The sequence below is a fragment of the Schistocerca piceifrons genome, chromosome 1, assembly GCF_021461385.2.
Source record: "Schistocerca piceifrons isolate TAMUIC-IGC-003096 chromosome 1, iqSchPice1.1, whole genome shotgun sequence".
In the NCBI taxonomy this organism is placed as follows: domain Eukaryota; kingdom Metazoa; phylum Arthropoda; class Insecta; order Orthoptera; family Acrididae; genus Schistocerca; species Schistocerca piceifrons.
In genome coordinates, this window is record NC_060138.1 from 174165603 (window position 1) to 174182348 (window position 16746).

Below are 16746 nucleotides of genomic sequence, written 5' to 3' on the forward strand. Positions count from 1 at the left end.
GTAAATATTGTCGGTACTGCGTTTGCCAGAAGTCGCCTTTTCTCGTTTGTACTATACATGTATCTATCTTCAAAGTGAAACGAGCATATGTAGCTATATTGAGTTGGCTGCCACTTATCTCGTCTCGTAATGGCTACCCACCGACTTAACAGCTCTTTCTTTTTCAGACGAAATCTAAAAATAAAGAGACATGTATACAGAAGCTTATTTACATTTTGTATACAGCTTAAACACGAAAATGATGCACAAAACGCTAAGTACAACACGCATTTAGATACTCACCTGAAATATGATATTCCAGTTGTTTTATCACTTCTATTAGCGCTATTGTACGCTGCACATGATTCGCGATCGGTCAATAAGACTTCTAAAACAAATTACAACCGGAAAACAGTGATTTTCTAACGCCAGTACCATACACCAAATGTAAATATACTGACATGTAGACGTTTCAAAAAATGGCGGCCGGTGTTGCTTTTTGCTGCCGCTCGGAGCGCTGTTACCTCACATATAGCCACTCTATGTAGTTTATATACCTCCTTGAGCTGCTTCAATTGGGGGACTTGCCTCGCTTCTCCGCTACGGCGTGGTAGGGGCTTGAATACCCCTTCTAGCGCTACGTCAAAGATCTTTGTCAAATATATTTGAGGGAATATTTGATCACATCTTTGATCAAATCTTTGACAAAGATATTTGATAGTGTAATACCGGCCTTAGATACGGAGCAGTGGAGTTTAAAACAGCGAAGTCTGTTAGTTTCCGCGGAAGTTGTGCGTCGGCATTGCTGCAAGACGTATGAGTGTTGGACGTGACTGCTGCAAACATTATGTTGTTTGTTATAGGTGTGATCTTGTTTGTTACTAATGAAATATCATGTGTACCACGAATGCCTCCAAAACCCCTATATTATTCGAAGGGTTCTGCTTCGTTAAGGTATTTGCACACCGTGGATGAAAACGTTTGTGGATACAAGGTAAGGCATCACATCAACATCACGTTTAACATTCATTAATTGGAAGACTGCTTATGTCTTTGTACTAGTATTGTAATGCAAGTTTGTTGCCTTTTCTTAATCCTGTGTATGGAGGTTGTACTTCTACTAAAAAGGTTCGCGTTACCACGCTTTACGCACGTAGCAGCCGACAGTATTCATAATTATTATCACCCAGTATTGTTCTACGGAGGTACCTGTCGAATACTTCAAATCAATTATAATATCCTCCAACCGTGTTTACTGTACCGGTACACTGTGGTGGCTGGACTTAAGTCAGATAAACTACTGCAACAATATTTGTTACTGCAGTCTGTGACACATTAAAGGAAGATGTGGTTTGTAAAAATTGTTTTGAATACTGATAGTTGCGTTGCTGGGGCTGACGGGAAGTAGCGTGTGCTAGGAGTGGTCACATAATTGCTAGTGGAAATTGTTTAAAGATTGCCACACGTGCGATGAATGATTGAAGGATCGACTTCAAGATAGTGATAATTTTTTTAAAATTATGGTTTGTATAATTACTTCAGGAACTTTGCTTAAGAAACCACTCCGTTGCTTTAAAGGTCCTTCAGACACCTAAAAAAAATCCAGGAAGAAACAATTTTTTTGCTTTGCGCTTAACAGATTGTACATTGAATCTTAAACAATCTAGGAGTTTTTTTGTTTTAAGGAAAAGAGTCATTATTTTACCTCACAAATGTACACTGTAACAAATTGCTTTTATAGTTTCTTTTTTAATTGTTGTGTTTACTGCTGTGATTTGTGTGTTGCAAATTCTGATTTTGCCTAATTTTTTTCATGAATTATTAAGACACAGTTATTACAGTGTAAAAGAAGAAGTAATTTACTTTTTAAACACTGCTACATCGCTGTAATAAACTGATAAATTTAAATTTTATTGTCGATCTTACGTGAATATAGCCACGAAGCTTAATGTTTTGAGTGTATGCTCGAGTTGATGAGATGGGATTTCTACTAATAGGTACTGCCTCGACCGCAATTTGCCGTAGGAGTATATGGGAGCCTTTATATTTTATGAAGTAACAGCTTTCTCATGAGATGAGAAAAAATTTTGTTTTCCGAGCACAGATAAAAAAACTAACAAGAATAAACAACTCGTAACCAAGCCGACTACGGCAAAGATAAATATCTATCAGCTGCAGCTTTCACCCGCTGTTTTTGGCGCAGTGGATAAATGACGTCGCCACATCAGCCCCCCTCCTTTTGAAACCGGGTGCACCAGGTATGTGGGGAAACTTGCACTTGATTTTTCTACCAGCTCTCGTGAAAACATCTAGTGCAGGCAATGGCTGCTCCTGTTCTGCACTTGCTGCTAGTTGCTGTATGGTGGGTTCGGTCGATGAACACTGCTGTTGGGAAGTATTATTGCATGTTCCTGGCTCACCGACGTCAGATTCCATCACACTACACGTTCTTGGGCCTCTATCCTGGCTGTAGTTGAATTCGGAACACGCAGAAACTTCGGTTAAGGTGTTTGCGATGCTGTCTGCCTTTTTTGCTAAGACTTGCAATGGTAAGTCTGTTTCTGCTGCAATGACGGCACGGATGTTGGCAGGGAGTTTACGAAGCCATATTAGACGTAAAGACTCTTCAGGTAGGAGTTCCGGGCCGGCTAATGTACGTAAGGCTTTGAGTACTTGTGACGGAGTTTTGTCGCCCAAATCTTCGTATGCGAAAATTTTGTGTAGTCGCAAATCTGGTGACAACGTATAATGCTGTATGAGAGCTTCCTTTAGCACAAAGTAATTTTGTTGAGACAGGGTTTCTTCTACTTGCTCTATCACTTCTAAATTTAGATGTGAAACCACTATATTAAATTTGTCAATGTTGTTAGACACCCCACGCTGCCGAAATATGCATTCAGCCTGCGTAAACCAAAGCTGGGGGCGCGTCGGCCAGAACGCGGAAAGCTTAACATTCCCGTGTCGCGCGTAGGTACTCCCATCTTTTGCGTTAACATCTGTCGTTCCGTTTTGTGGCGAATCAAAGGGCGTGGACCGCGATCCTTGGTCGAACAGACTGTAGTCTTCAGTTTTGATTCCACTGCCCCATGCTTTTGTCTCTGAATTCATTATTCTCGTCGGTATATATATTTTCTTTATGCTTCTGCTACGATTTTTCGGGGTCACCACTATGGGAGCCTTTATATTTTACGAAGTAACAGCTTTTTCATGAGATGAGAAAACATTTTATTTTCCGAGCACAGATAAAAAAACTAACAAGAATAAACAACTCGTAACCAAGCCGACTACGGCAAAGATAAATTTCTATCAGCTGCAGCTTTCACCCGCTGTTTTTGGCGCAGTGGATAAATGACGTCGCCACACGTGCATTAATTAGTTATGCGCAAATAGTGGACACTAAGACACGACATACGTAGTGTATTTTTCTGTTTGAGACCATCAGATTAACTCCGAGTTTACGAATACCGGATGAATCGTCAGCAAAACATCTTGAACTTTCTAAATAAAGTTTAGTGTTGTCAAGACAGGATTAAGAATTTTAATGATTGTGAGACAGCGAATGCATGAAGGGCCTTGAATTACAAATGAAGTTATTGCTTAGCGTGAAGTGACGGAGCGTAATCTCGGATTCGGAACGATCAGAAAGGAAATCGATCGTGCCCGTTTCACAGGAACTGAAACCTCAGAAACTTGAATTACGAAAGACATGAAGTTGCTGTAGAAACCCAAGCAATTCTACGATGATGAGGCCCTTAAGTGCATCGGTTTGACTGTTCAGTCGGTTCATTGCAGAATCGTATAGTGTAGGTTGGGGTAGGTGATAAAAGCTTGGTTTGAGATCAGCTGTTTGACTACAAGCTTTGTTCCAAACGTACGCGGTGTGCTCCCACGAAAACAACTCCAAAGCCTCTCCGCCGCGGAGAGTGGTTTAAAAAAAAAATGGTTCAAATGGCTCTGAGCACTATGGGACTTAGCAGCTATGGTCATCAGTCCCCTAGAACTTAGAACTACTTAAACCTAACTAACCTAAGGACATCACACAACACCCAGTCATCAAGAGGCAGAGAAAATCCCGGAGAGTGGTTAACATTAATTTTATTTACCAGGTTTGTTCAGTAATCAAAGCCAATTTGCGCCAAGCGAAACGTCCAAGAATGGTCTGCAAAAAAATTGAGCTTTTAGCAGGACAACGCGCAGTTTCTCATTTCGATTATTGGAAATCGCCAACCGACGCAATTGTGACTTTAATCTGTTTCTCCGTCTGAAAAGATGGCTTGGGGACAGAAGTTATTTTCTAATTGAGATTCATTGTAAATGTGAACTCGTATTTGGCGATAATGGTAGGCTGCCAAGCCGAAATTTGAAGTTATAGGTTTGAAAAAAAATATTTTTTTCTAATTTGTTACAATTTTATCCATCGGTATTCATGTACAAGGAACTTTTAAATGACAACGAGACAGATGGAAGAAAGTAAGCAAGCTGTTTCAGAAGTTATCTCTATAACCGCAAATACTTTTACATTTATCCCACCGTGAGGAAAGACGCCAATGCCTTTATGGAAAAGAATTTGTGGTTGTCTACAGAAATATGGTTGTACCCAGGTGTGCAGCTCTTCGTGCGAAGCAAATCGACAATCGCGAACTTCTCCAGGACTCCGTAAATGAAGAAACCGCATGGGGAGGGATCAGGACTACCGATCAAATTTCTGCACCGTAGTAGACAACATGCGAGCACGTCCAAGTGTACGTTGCAGAAGCTTCGCTGGGAAGCTCTTTAACATCTCTCTCCATGCGATTTCCATATTTTTGGAGATCTTTAGAAAGACATTGGTGGCTGTCGATTAGCTTCGAACGAAGAGATGTACGCCTGGGTACAATCGTTGTTCCCTAGGCACAGTAAACATTATTCCATGAGGGAATTGACCGTCATGACTCCCTATGGGACAATTCTATTAACAGTTATGACGATTACTTTTGAAATAATAAACAGTTTACTTACTTTTCTATTTGGCTTGATTTAATTTGAGTGCCCCTTATACTTCGCCATTTTGTCGGAAGTTCGTAGGCATGCAATTGATCAAATGTAGATTTTGAGGAGACTTTAATTAGGACACTATTGTTCTTATTCCTCCCTTAACATTTGGTTACTGTTCGACTATCTTCTGGTTACTAGAACGATGTACATTTACTTGAGAGAGACGGTTGCGACCAAGCTTTGAAAAGTAGCCTGGCAGTTACGTGAATAGATTTATGGAAGCCATCCAATTGCATATACGTGGTCAGGGCTACAGGATTACGAATGAGATAGTCCAGGGAAAAGTCCATAGTGTAACGTCGTAATAACCGAGAAGCGTGCACACTTCATATGTGTCTTCACATGTCTTTATATGTTTCTTCACTACGGAGATGATAGTTTCGTCTTCCTCGTCGAAGTCTGGCTATTCGCGTAATTTTTCTTGAAAGATTTTGGGGTGCTACTCGTTCTCTACTGAGACACAAGGGAATGAGACTTAACATAGTACCAAGGAACTATTTCTCTTGCGCTACCGTGTTTCGAGCTTTAACTTTGTTATTACGCTGTGGCAAGTTTCACCAAAATCAGTCAACTGAGGTTCAGTAGTCAAACAGTTTCTACTACAAACGTTAACCAGTTTTGACACAAAAGCACCTACAAAAATGTGTGCGCACCAGATATGTTCAGGGAACGTTTGAATCCATACGTGCCTCAGAGTGTTTCTGAATGACAGCTTCTGTAAAGCCGATTTCGCCTTCCAGCGGAGCTGAAGAACTGATCAATAGTAAGGTGCCTATGAGTTTTGATGAAACTTGATAAAACTAGTAAAATAACACAGTTGAAGGTCGATAAGCACTCATACCTAAAGGCAAACAGTCCTTTTTTCTGCATTACATATGCAGATCACAGAAGAAAAAGTAACGATCTGCCACCCCTCTTGATGACAGATCTACATGGAACAACATGCTTCCTTGCCAAACTTCTACAATTCGGAGATGACGTGTGTTTGTATATGAGGCAAGTGCCACAGTGCAGAGGAATTGCAAAAGATATAGAACACGCACTAGAATGCGGAGAAATGTCTTATCCATAGGCCAGAGGACTATCGATTCGGTACCCACTAAGGCCCAGGAACTGCTTCGTCTTTCGCTCTGACACAAACAGCCTGAACCCGAAATCTGCCATTGGCTAGGAATAGTCGTGAAGAGTGTAGCCTGCTGAGAGGAAATGATAGCCAGCTTCCCGAAGTCCTCCGACCCATATAGATTCTGTGCTAGGCAGCCAAGAGAAGTAGCGTGCACTGTAATTAATCTTGGAACAACACTCTTAGAGATACTTTACAAAGTGTTTATGGCAGTGGTTCCCAACAAAATTTTCTCGAGGACCCCCTCATCAAGCATGATTGGTACCTTGTCATATCACAGTATCAAGTACCTCAAAAATGCCAAATTAAAGGGTATTTTTATACGTTTTCTCTTTTTGGTACTTAGAACAAACATTACCGTATTCATTATTGAAAAAATATTGAGCTTGAAACTGCTCATGTAGGAAGCGACCAAAACAAAAAATCTGGTATCGAACGAAATATATTTAATATATTTTTTATTCTAATAGCATCTTGCGGACCCCTCTGGCATAGCTCGCGGACCCCTGGGGGTTCGCGGTTTACCTGTTGGGAACCATTGGTTTAGGGAAATCCCCGCAACAAGTAAGCTATGTATTATGCTAGGTGGAAATTTTGAGTTATTATTCGAACGTAGTTTGCCGGATTTTAGACGTTCGAGCAGTGGATTGTGCGTGCTTGGAGAAACATATTGTACCACGACTTTACGTTCAACGGGCCTTCGAACTACAGTGCTGATCCAGGGAGCGACGAAGTTCGTGGCTGGAATTAGGCGTCGAATTGTTCTCGGAAGAGCCTTCACGCCTAGCGAAACTCCCTTTGTTACAGCTGTCTGCCGAACAAACCTCATTTAGTTTCTAATCGTGGTTTAGTTTTCACCTTTGATACTTTTGTCTGTTCCCTGTCCAAGGAATATTTTTTCTTGTTCTCAAGTTACTGTGCGTGGTATTGGTAAAATATTTGATGTGAAACCGCTGCAAGGAGGGGACACAATCCAAACTCCGTGTCCTGTCCAGGGTACGTGTTGAGCAACAATCATTGCGGTTGTGACATTTAATGCTTTCCCGACGGATCTGTTGCAAATACGCTTCTCTGGTTTGCCGCCGGATCGTCTTGTGTAACTCGCACAATATTTTCTCGATGCAGCTGCTCGACATCATCGGAATTTAAAGGTATTGTCCACCATATGCTAGAGAAGTATGTGCCTAGCAAAAGTATAGGGGAGGGAAAGGATCCACCTTGGTACAACAAACATATTACGAAGTTGCTGAGAAAGCTGAGAATTTTGCACGGTCGCTTTAAACGTAGTCACTACCCCACTGACAAACAGAAATTATGCGAAATGAAAGCAGTAGTCATAAGGACAATGAAAGACTCTTTTAACGAATTTGAAAGCAATATTTTATCTGCAGATTCTAAAAATAACCCCAAAAAACTGTGGTCATACGTAAAATCTATGAACGCTACAAATAATTCAATACCTCCTCTTGCTGACAGTGCGGGTAATGTAACTGATAATGATAAACAGAAGGTCGAAATTCTAAATCTAGCTTTCAAAAACACGTTTGCAATAGAGGACTGCAGCACGATTCCCCCTTTCAATTATCGAATAAACGAAAGGATGGCTTACATAGTGTTTAGTGTATATGGGATTGTAAAACAGGTAAGATCCTTAGACGCCAAGAAGGCATCTGGCCCAGACGGTCTCCCTGTAAGATTGTGTGTTGACTATGCTACAAATACAGCACCATTCTTATCAATCATCTATCAGAGATCATTGGAACGGCGGAAAGTTCCATGGGACTGGAAGAAGGCCCAGGTCATAGCAATCTATAAAAAGGGTAGAAAACAGGATGCACATAATTACCGGCCAATTTCACTGACATCGATTTGTTGTAGAATCATGGAACATATTTTGTGTTCAGACATAATGACCTCTCTAGACTCTGAGAAGCTCATCTGCAGAAACCAGCACGGTTTTAGGAAACAGCGGTCATGTGAGACACAGCTGGCCCTCTTTGTGCAGGATATACAACAGGCTCTAGATACCGGCTCCCAGGTTGATGCCATATTTCTCGACTTTCGAAAGGCATTCGACTCAGTTCCGCACTGTCGCTTGCTACAAAAAGTGCGCGCTTACGGTCTATCGAATGACATATGCAGTTCGATAGTAAGTTTTCTAATAGACAGGGAGCAGTATGTCGTCCTGAATTGGGTAACTTCAACAGAAACAAGAGTAACTTCAGGTGTGCCCCAGGGCAGCGTAATAGGTCCTCTGCTTTTTACGATTTACGTAAACGATCTAGTTGATGGTATTGACAGCGGCCTTAGACTGTATGCCGATGATGCTGTAGTCTACAGGAAAGTAGTATCACACGAAAGTTGTGAACAAATCAATGAGGATTTGCAGAAAATAAATGCGTGGTGTAATGACTGGCAGTTATCTCTCAATATTAGTAAGTGTAACCTACTGCATATAAAAAGGGAAAAATCCCCATTAATGTATGAGTACAAAATATATGATCAGTCTTCGGAAGCGGTAACATCAGTCAAGTATCTGGGTGTGACTATTCGAAATGATCTCAAATGGAATGATCAGGTTACACAAGTAACGGGTAAGGCGAACTCTAGATTGCGGTTTATTGGTAGAACCCTGAAGCGATTCAGTCCTTCAACAAAGGAAATAGCTTACAATACGTTAGTTCGTCCAGTCTTAGAGTATTGTTCGTCTGTATGGGACCCTTACCAGTTGGGTCTGCTTCAAGAGATTGAGAAGGTCCAAAGAAGAGCGGCAAGATTCGTGACTGCTACATTTAGCGTTACAAATCTCATAGAAAGTCTGAAGTGGGACACACTTGCAGGTAGACGACGCGCTAACCAGAAGGGGCTGCTCACTAAATTCCAAAATCGGATCATCGCCTAGAATGTGGAGCGTATACTATTACCACCGACTTTCAAATAGCGCAATAATCTCCATTCAAAGATAAGGGAAATTAGAGCTCGTACTGAGGCGTTCAGACAATCGTTTTTCCCTGGCGCGATCCGCGAGTGGAATAGGGAGGGGGGGGGGATATTACTTTGGCGCGAATTGTGCCACACACCGCTTGGTGGCTAGCGGAGTATATATGTAGATGTAGATGGTGGTAGCTGTTGCTGTCACTGCTGCAAGGCGCGACTGATGATAATCGCGCGACCGTGTCGGAATTTATCATTACGGGAGCAGGCAATACGCGTGCGCCGGAAGACGTTCGTAGTCGGATGAAAGCGGCGCACCTGGTGCCCCCTGCTGGGAGCCGCAGAAAGGCCATCCGTGCGTGCGCTATGGGCAATGACTGTGCTGCCGGACGCTCCTCTGGTTAAAGTTTGAACTAAATCTCAGTTTCGCGTTGCGTCACTTGAGGAATCGGAAGTTCTTGTTGTCCCTGATTTTGATTTAATGGCAGCCAGTGCTGGATTCCAGGCGGCGCTTAGTTGAAAACCTGCATCCCTGTTGATAAGATTGTCCACCGTGCGGATATGTATGGCCTCCTTAACGACACAGTCCTAGAAAGATGACGCTGGGGATAAAATTTCCGTCTGTTGGTAACGCATACGCAATGCTCCGCTACTGCTGATTTATCAGGTTGTCCCAGGCGTGTATGACGATGGTGTTCGACGCAATGTTCTTGCACGGTTCGGCGTGTCTGTCCAGTATAAGATTTTCCACATTGGCATGGGATTTTATACACGCCACGTTTCCTAAGGCCAAGGTCGTCTTTGACCGAGCACAATAAATTCTGTAATTTTGCTGGTGGCCGAAAAACACATTTGACGTCGTGCTTTTTGAGGATTCTTTCTATTCTCGAAGACATGCCGCCAAAGGAGAGCAAGAACGCTGTTGCAGTGGGTGCCTCCGTATCTTCATTTACATCCCTGCTTCGAGTTTGCTTGGAACGGAATGCATGGCGTATCTGCCTATAGGAATAGTTATTCTGTTGTAATACCGTTCTCAGGTGTTGTAGCTCACCAGGTAGACTATCGGCAACTGAGACTACATGTGCTCTGTGCACCAAAGAGCATAGGACGCTACCGCGTTGCGCAGGATGATGGCAACTTGTGGCCTGCAAATATAGCTCTGTATGAGTTGATTCTGCGATAGACGCTGTGTCCCAGAGTACCATCAGCTCTTCTTCTGACTAAGACATCCAGGAATTGTAAGATGCCATCCTTTTCCACTTCCGTAGTGAACTGTATATTGGGATGGAGCGAGTTCAGATGTCGGAGAAGCACAGGTAATGTCTCTACTCCGTGGGGCCACACCCGGATGGGTGCCGCCCGGATGAGCAGGTTAACGCATCACGATTAACGAGGAGAGCTGTTGGACGTGGTCTTTCGGTGGTTCCTTACGCCCGCAAACATGAGGAAGACTCTCTCACCCGAACATGAGATTTGCGCTGGACGCATACAGATGGGATACACAGATTCTCTCCCAGGTGGTGCATTGCGACTGAGGGAGAGGGGGGGGGGGGGAGAGGGATGCCTTCGTCAGGAAGGGTATTCATCGCCAACTGTTACTAACATTGCATCAACCATATAACAATTGCCGACCCCGTAGATTACAGGAAAAGGCAGGGCGAATGAAGAAGGAGAAGGTCTGGGTAGAGGATTCCAAGCGCTTAACAACGATGTAATCAGTGCCTTTGCTGAATGTGAACGTATGAATCCGGTAACACAAAGTTCGCTCCGTCGAGCAGTATTAGTGCTGACAAGGGAACCTCCCCATCGCACCCCCCTCAGATTTAGTTAAAAGTTGGCACAGTGGATAGGCCTTGAAAAACTGAATACAGATCAATCAATAAAATAGGAAGAAGTTGTGCGGAACTATGAAAAAATAAGCAAAATATACAAACTGAGTAGTCCATGTGCAAGATAGGCAACATCAAGGGACTGTGAACTCAGGAGCGGCGTGTTCACGTGGTTAGCGTGAGCACCTGCCGAACGAGAGGTCCTTGGTTCAAGCCTTCCCTCGAGTGAAAAGTTCAATTTCTTTATTTTCGCAAAGTTATGATATGTCCGTTCGTTCATTGACGTCCCTGTTCACTGTAATAAATTTAGTGTTTTGCGACCGTGCGATTAGTAGATTAAAGGACGTGCCTCTCCAATGGGAACCGAAAACATTTGATCGCAAGGTCATAGGTCAACCGATTCCTCCACAGGAAAACACGTTTGATATATTCTGTACGATACTGGTGACGGCATGTACATCACATAATAGGAATATGTTGTCGACCCACCTAACTTGTACACTTGGCGAATGGGTAAAAAGATTCTTCTACCTCGCCCGATTTAGGTTTTCTTGTGGATGTGATAATCACTCCCAAAAAAGTGATGAAAACATAAGAGTTCGTCGCATACACTGAAAATAAAAAATTAAACTTTTCACTCGAGGGAAGACTTGAACGCAGGAATTCTCACTCCACAGCTGCTCACGCTAACCACGGGACCACGGCGCTCCTGAGTTCACAGCACCTTGATGTTGCCTATCTTGCACATGGACTACTCAGTTTGTATATTTTGCTTATTTTTTCGTAGTTCCACACAACTTCTTCCAGTTTTCTCGATTGATCTGTGTTCAGTTTTTCAAGGCCTATCCACTGTGCCAACTTATAACTAAATCTGAGGGGGGTCCGATGGGGAGGTTCCCTTGTGAGTAGCCCTTGCGCGAAGGCGCGAACAACGGAAGTAATATACGAATCTTCTAGCTGCAGGAAACGTGTCAGCACCATGAAATGGTCCCGACGGCATGCGAAACGTTAGCGAAAGCATTCCGAGCAGATTGATCGCTGCAGAACAATTCAATAGTTGGACAAAATTCATTTTTTTCTAGCAGCTGTGACAGCTTCTTTTAATTGGCGACACCTTCTGACGCGATAAGTGAATGCTATTTGAAGTTGGCCTTATTGTCGTTGAGCATGGGAGCGGCGTTATTCATGTTCAAGCACTGGTCAGCAAACCATATCAGAAAATAAACTAAGAGGGCGTGCTGAAAAGTAATGCCTCCGAATTTTTTATATGAAACTTTTAAAGCTTTTAAATAAAGCAAACTTTGTTAAAATTCTCTCAGCGAGAGTACATTTTGCCGGCCGGCGTGGCCGAGCGGTTCTAGGCGCTACAGTCTGGAACCACGCGACCGCTGCGGTCGCAGGTTCGAATCCTGCCTCGGGCATGGATGTGTGTGATGTCCTTAGGTTAGTTAGGTTTAAGTAGTGCTAAGCTCTAGGGGACTGATGACCTCATCAGTAAGTCCCGTAGTGCTCAGAGCCATTTGAACCATTTTGGAGACCATTTTGTTGATAACGCCACTGTAGAATCTTTGAATTTGTTAATAGGGCCACAGCCGCACCTCTGCTTCTAGCGCTTCATCACTGTCAAACTGAAGTCCTTGTAGATGTTGTTGAAACTTTGGAAACAGATGACACTCGGATGGGGCCAAATCGAGGCTGTATGGAGGAGCATCGATCAGATGTCGCAGCGCTCGAGTGTTGTCTGGGATTGTCATGTTGCAAGAAATGAATTTCAATAGGAGGCACGTCTTCTTCCATTAAAAACTCGATTACAGCAAGCTATTTCTCACTCACTGATATAGTTACATTACACACTGCCATATTACACACTCCCATATTAGACACTGCAATTCGGGGCGCTCTAGCGGTAAAGGACAGCAAATATAGAGACATGAAGGATAACGATGTAGAATCTTAGCGTTTCTTTTATTTGAAAAGCTGTAAGAGTTTTCGCATAAAAGATTCGAAGCATTACTTTTCAGCACATCCTCGCACAAGACCAGTTTCATTAACCAGTAATAATAATAATAATAACACGTTCCCACATACAAGTATGCACTGCAAAATGTACTGGAGAATGATGAATACAAATTATACTGGAACAGGACCATTATAACAGATAAAACAACACCACGTAACTAACCTGACATCATACTCACCAATAAAAAGAAGAAATTAACACAACTAATCGAAATATCCATACCCAATACAACAAATATACAGAAGAAAACAGGAGAAAAAAATTGAAAAATACATCCAACTGGCTGAGGAAGTCAAGGATTTGTGGCATCAGGATAAAGTTGACATTATACCAATTATACTATCAACTACAGGAGTCATACCACACAATATCCACCAGTACATCAACGCAATACAGCTACATCCAAACGTATATATACAACTACAGAAATCTGTAATTATTGATACAAGTTCAATTACCCGAAAGTTCCTGAATGCAATGTAACATATACCGTACAGTTAAAAGGAAGTCACGCTTGATCAAGGTCCGCGTTGCTTTCCATTTTTAACCAGACATAACGTCTGAGAAAGGAAAGAAATAATAATAAAATGCTAAAAGTGATGTATGTAAAGATCCAAAATGAAACAGTTAGTGGCTGACTGGTAAGTGTATAATGCATAAAGAGTACCATCCTGTCACTTCTGTTGTGAGCTGGGAAGACAGTTTTAAAGTCATTATCTAGAGAGTGTGAGAACGTTCCGCGTGAACTCTGTACTGTCACACTAACTACCTGCAAAATGAACTCCTTCTTGCAGACACTACGGTACATATGTTTTTAACACCTTCACAAATGTGACGCGTCTCTACAGAAAAAAATGTGTATGCTAAAGAACAGTATCCCATGTGGAGACACACAAGGAAAACAATACTTCGGCTTAGTGACTAGACGGAAGTTTAGTCACATTCAGGTACTTACCTTCACCAACCGTAGATTTTTCCCGCACTTCCAGCTATTCCACTCCCCTTGAGTTTTCTCTGAAGGGTAAAGCTACTGGAATAGCGGACTGTGTCACTGTTTTTCTGAAGAATCTGCCGCAGCGCTGCAAATGGAAAAATGACACGAAGCTAATAGTCACCAGTAGATGAGGTCGTTTGATATTTTGCGCGATATCAATGGAGATACTATCGAAGACAGTGCTGCCAAAGCAGCGTTACTAAACACAGCCTTCCGAAATGCCTTCACAAAAGAAGACGAAGTAAATATTTCAGAATTCGAATCGAGAACAGCCGCCAACATGAGTAACGTAGAAGTAAATATCCTCGGAGTAGTGAAGCAACTTAAATCACTTAATAAAAGCAAGTCTTATCGTGAAGGCTGTGTACCAGTTAGATTCCTCAGAGTATGCTTTCATATCTCCATACCTAACAATCATATACAACCGTTCGCTCGACGAAAGATCCGTACCCAAAGACTGGAAAGTTGCACAGGTCACACCCCTATTCAAGAAAGGTAGTAAGAGTAACCCACTAAATTACAGGCCCATATCATTAACGTCGATATGCAGCAGGATTTTGGAACATATATTCTGTTCGAACATTATGAACTACCTCGAAGAAAACGATCTATTGACACACAATCAACATGGGTATAGAAAACATCGTTCTTGTGAAACACAACTAGCTCTTTATTCGCATGAAGTGTTGAGTGCTTTTGGCAAGGGATTTCAGATCGATCCCGTATTTCTGGATTTCCAGAAGGATTTTGACACCGTACCACACAAGCGGCTTGTAGTGAAATTGCGTGCTTATGGAATATCGTCTCAGTTGTGTGATTGGATTTGTGATTTCCTGTCAGAGAGTCACAGTTCGTAGTAACTGACGGAAAGTCATAGAGTAAAACAGAAGTGATATCTGGCGTTCCCCGAGGCGTGTTCTTAATTAGTTTTCAAAAACTGAGCCAAAGACTTAGCAGTCTCGTTCGATATCATCCATCTACGCTATGAGAACAACTAACATACCGGATGATCAAAAAGTCAAATGTAGATAGAGAGGTAAAAATTGACACACATGCTTGGAATGACATGGGATTTTATTAGAACGAAAAAAAAACACCCCATATTGATAGACGCGTGAAAGATCTCTTGCGCGCGTCGTTTGGTGATGATCGTGTGCTCAGCCGCCACTTTCGACATGCTTGGCCTCCCAGGTCCCCAGACCTCAGTCCGTGCCATTATTGGCTTTGGGGTTACCTGAAGTCACAAGTGTATCGTGATCGACCGACATCTTTAGGGACGCTGAAGGACAACATCCGACGCCAATGCCACACCATAATTACCGACATGCTTTACCGTGCTGTTCACAACATTATTCCTCAACTAGAGCTATTGTTGAGGAATGATGGTGGACATATTGAGCCTTTCCTGTAAAGAACATCTTTGCTTTGTCTTACTTTGTTATGCTAATTATTGCTATTCTGATCAGATGAAGCGCCATCTGTCGGACATTTTTTGAACGTTTGTAATTTTTTGGTTCTAATAAAACCCCATGTCATTCCAAGCATGTGTGTCAATTTGTACCTCTCTATCTACATTATTCCGTGATTTATTCAGTTTTCAAATTTATACTGACTTTTTGATCACTCGGTATTTTATCTGGCAGGCTGTCTGAATTTGCGCGCAACGCCAACGGCCTCACTGGCTAACTTCAATGCTAATAAACTGGGAAACGGTGCAAAGTATCGATTTTTCTCTTAACAATTATTTCTCAGCACAACCTACTCCGCGACACCCCTGCAAGCATTTCAGACCGTTTCTTATCATCCTATATTCCAGATGAAGAGAGAACGAGTATGAGCAAACGAATGACATGCACTATCCAATAAAAAACTGATCCTCATAAAGTGTAAATAACTGTCTTAAAAAACTGAAGATCATTTACGTACCGGTAAATGATTAGCGTGTTACCATATTTTTCACTACTACTTGCCAGGACTAACGAGCAGCCACCATCTAATGATATCGAGCAATTGCCTCGAACAAATGTTGTGACATTTACTGTACAAAACGTGTTCTGGCGGCAGACTCGAGGGCGTTATATTTAAATAACTAATAGGTGTAAAAAAAGGACAAAAACATACGTGAAGATAATAACCATAGATTGCTAACATTGTATATGCACCTTTGTAAGATCTTCGGAAGAAAGAATTTGTCAGTCTTCCATGCTTGTGCTCAGCAACGAGAGTTTGCCCTTTCTCAAACGTTACTACGCCGATGCTGATTGATGGCCACTCATTTTTGAATCTTAACATTTCGCTGCAACTACCCAATGCACACCCACAGGGCTTCCTGACTCTTTCTGTAAGGTAGCGCTCTAAGAACTCAGTAACCGCGTGGTTTCAGGCGCCATGTCATGGACTGTGCGGCCTCTGCCGCCGGACGTTCGAGTCCTCCCTCGGGCATGTGTGTGTGTGTGTGTGTGTGTGTGTGTGTGTGTGTTGTTCTTAGCATACGTTAGTCTAAGTTAGTTTAAATTAGTTAGTCTAGGACCGATGACCTCAGCAGTTTGGTCCCTTAGGAATTCACACACATTTGAACATTTTTGGACGCAGTAATTCCAGTCAGTGTTAACAGCGGACCAGATCCTTCCGTAATGGGATGAGATACTTAATAACTTGGGTGCCGTTGCAGATGATGACCCTGGATTTCGACGCTTGTGTTATCTATTTTTTGATACACAAATGAGGATCACACCCCCGTTTTCTCTTTGTTATTTTCCTACATTTCTAGTTTGCTTGTATCATCGTCAACGAGCTATGTGGCGCAGTTTTTAGCAGACTGGACTCGCATTCG

The 16746-nt window shown here is 42.4% G+C and overlaps 1 protein-coding gene across 1 annotated transcript in view; it reads left to right on the top strand.

Moving 5' to 3' along the window:
- The first annotated feature begins 846 nt into the window (after positions 1-846).
- The window catches only part of LOC124795556 (lysosomal alpha-mannosidase-like), a 170651-nt gene continuing 154751 nt past the window's right edge, over positions 847-16746 (top strand). The window contains exon 1 of the mRNA XM_047259632.1: positions 847-973. Coding sequence (XP_047115588.1) covers positions 887-973 — 87 coding nt within the window. The 5' untranslated portion in view covers positions 847-886. The remainder of the gene's footprint in view (positions 974-16746) is intronic.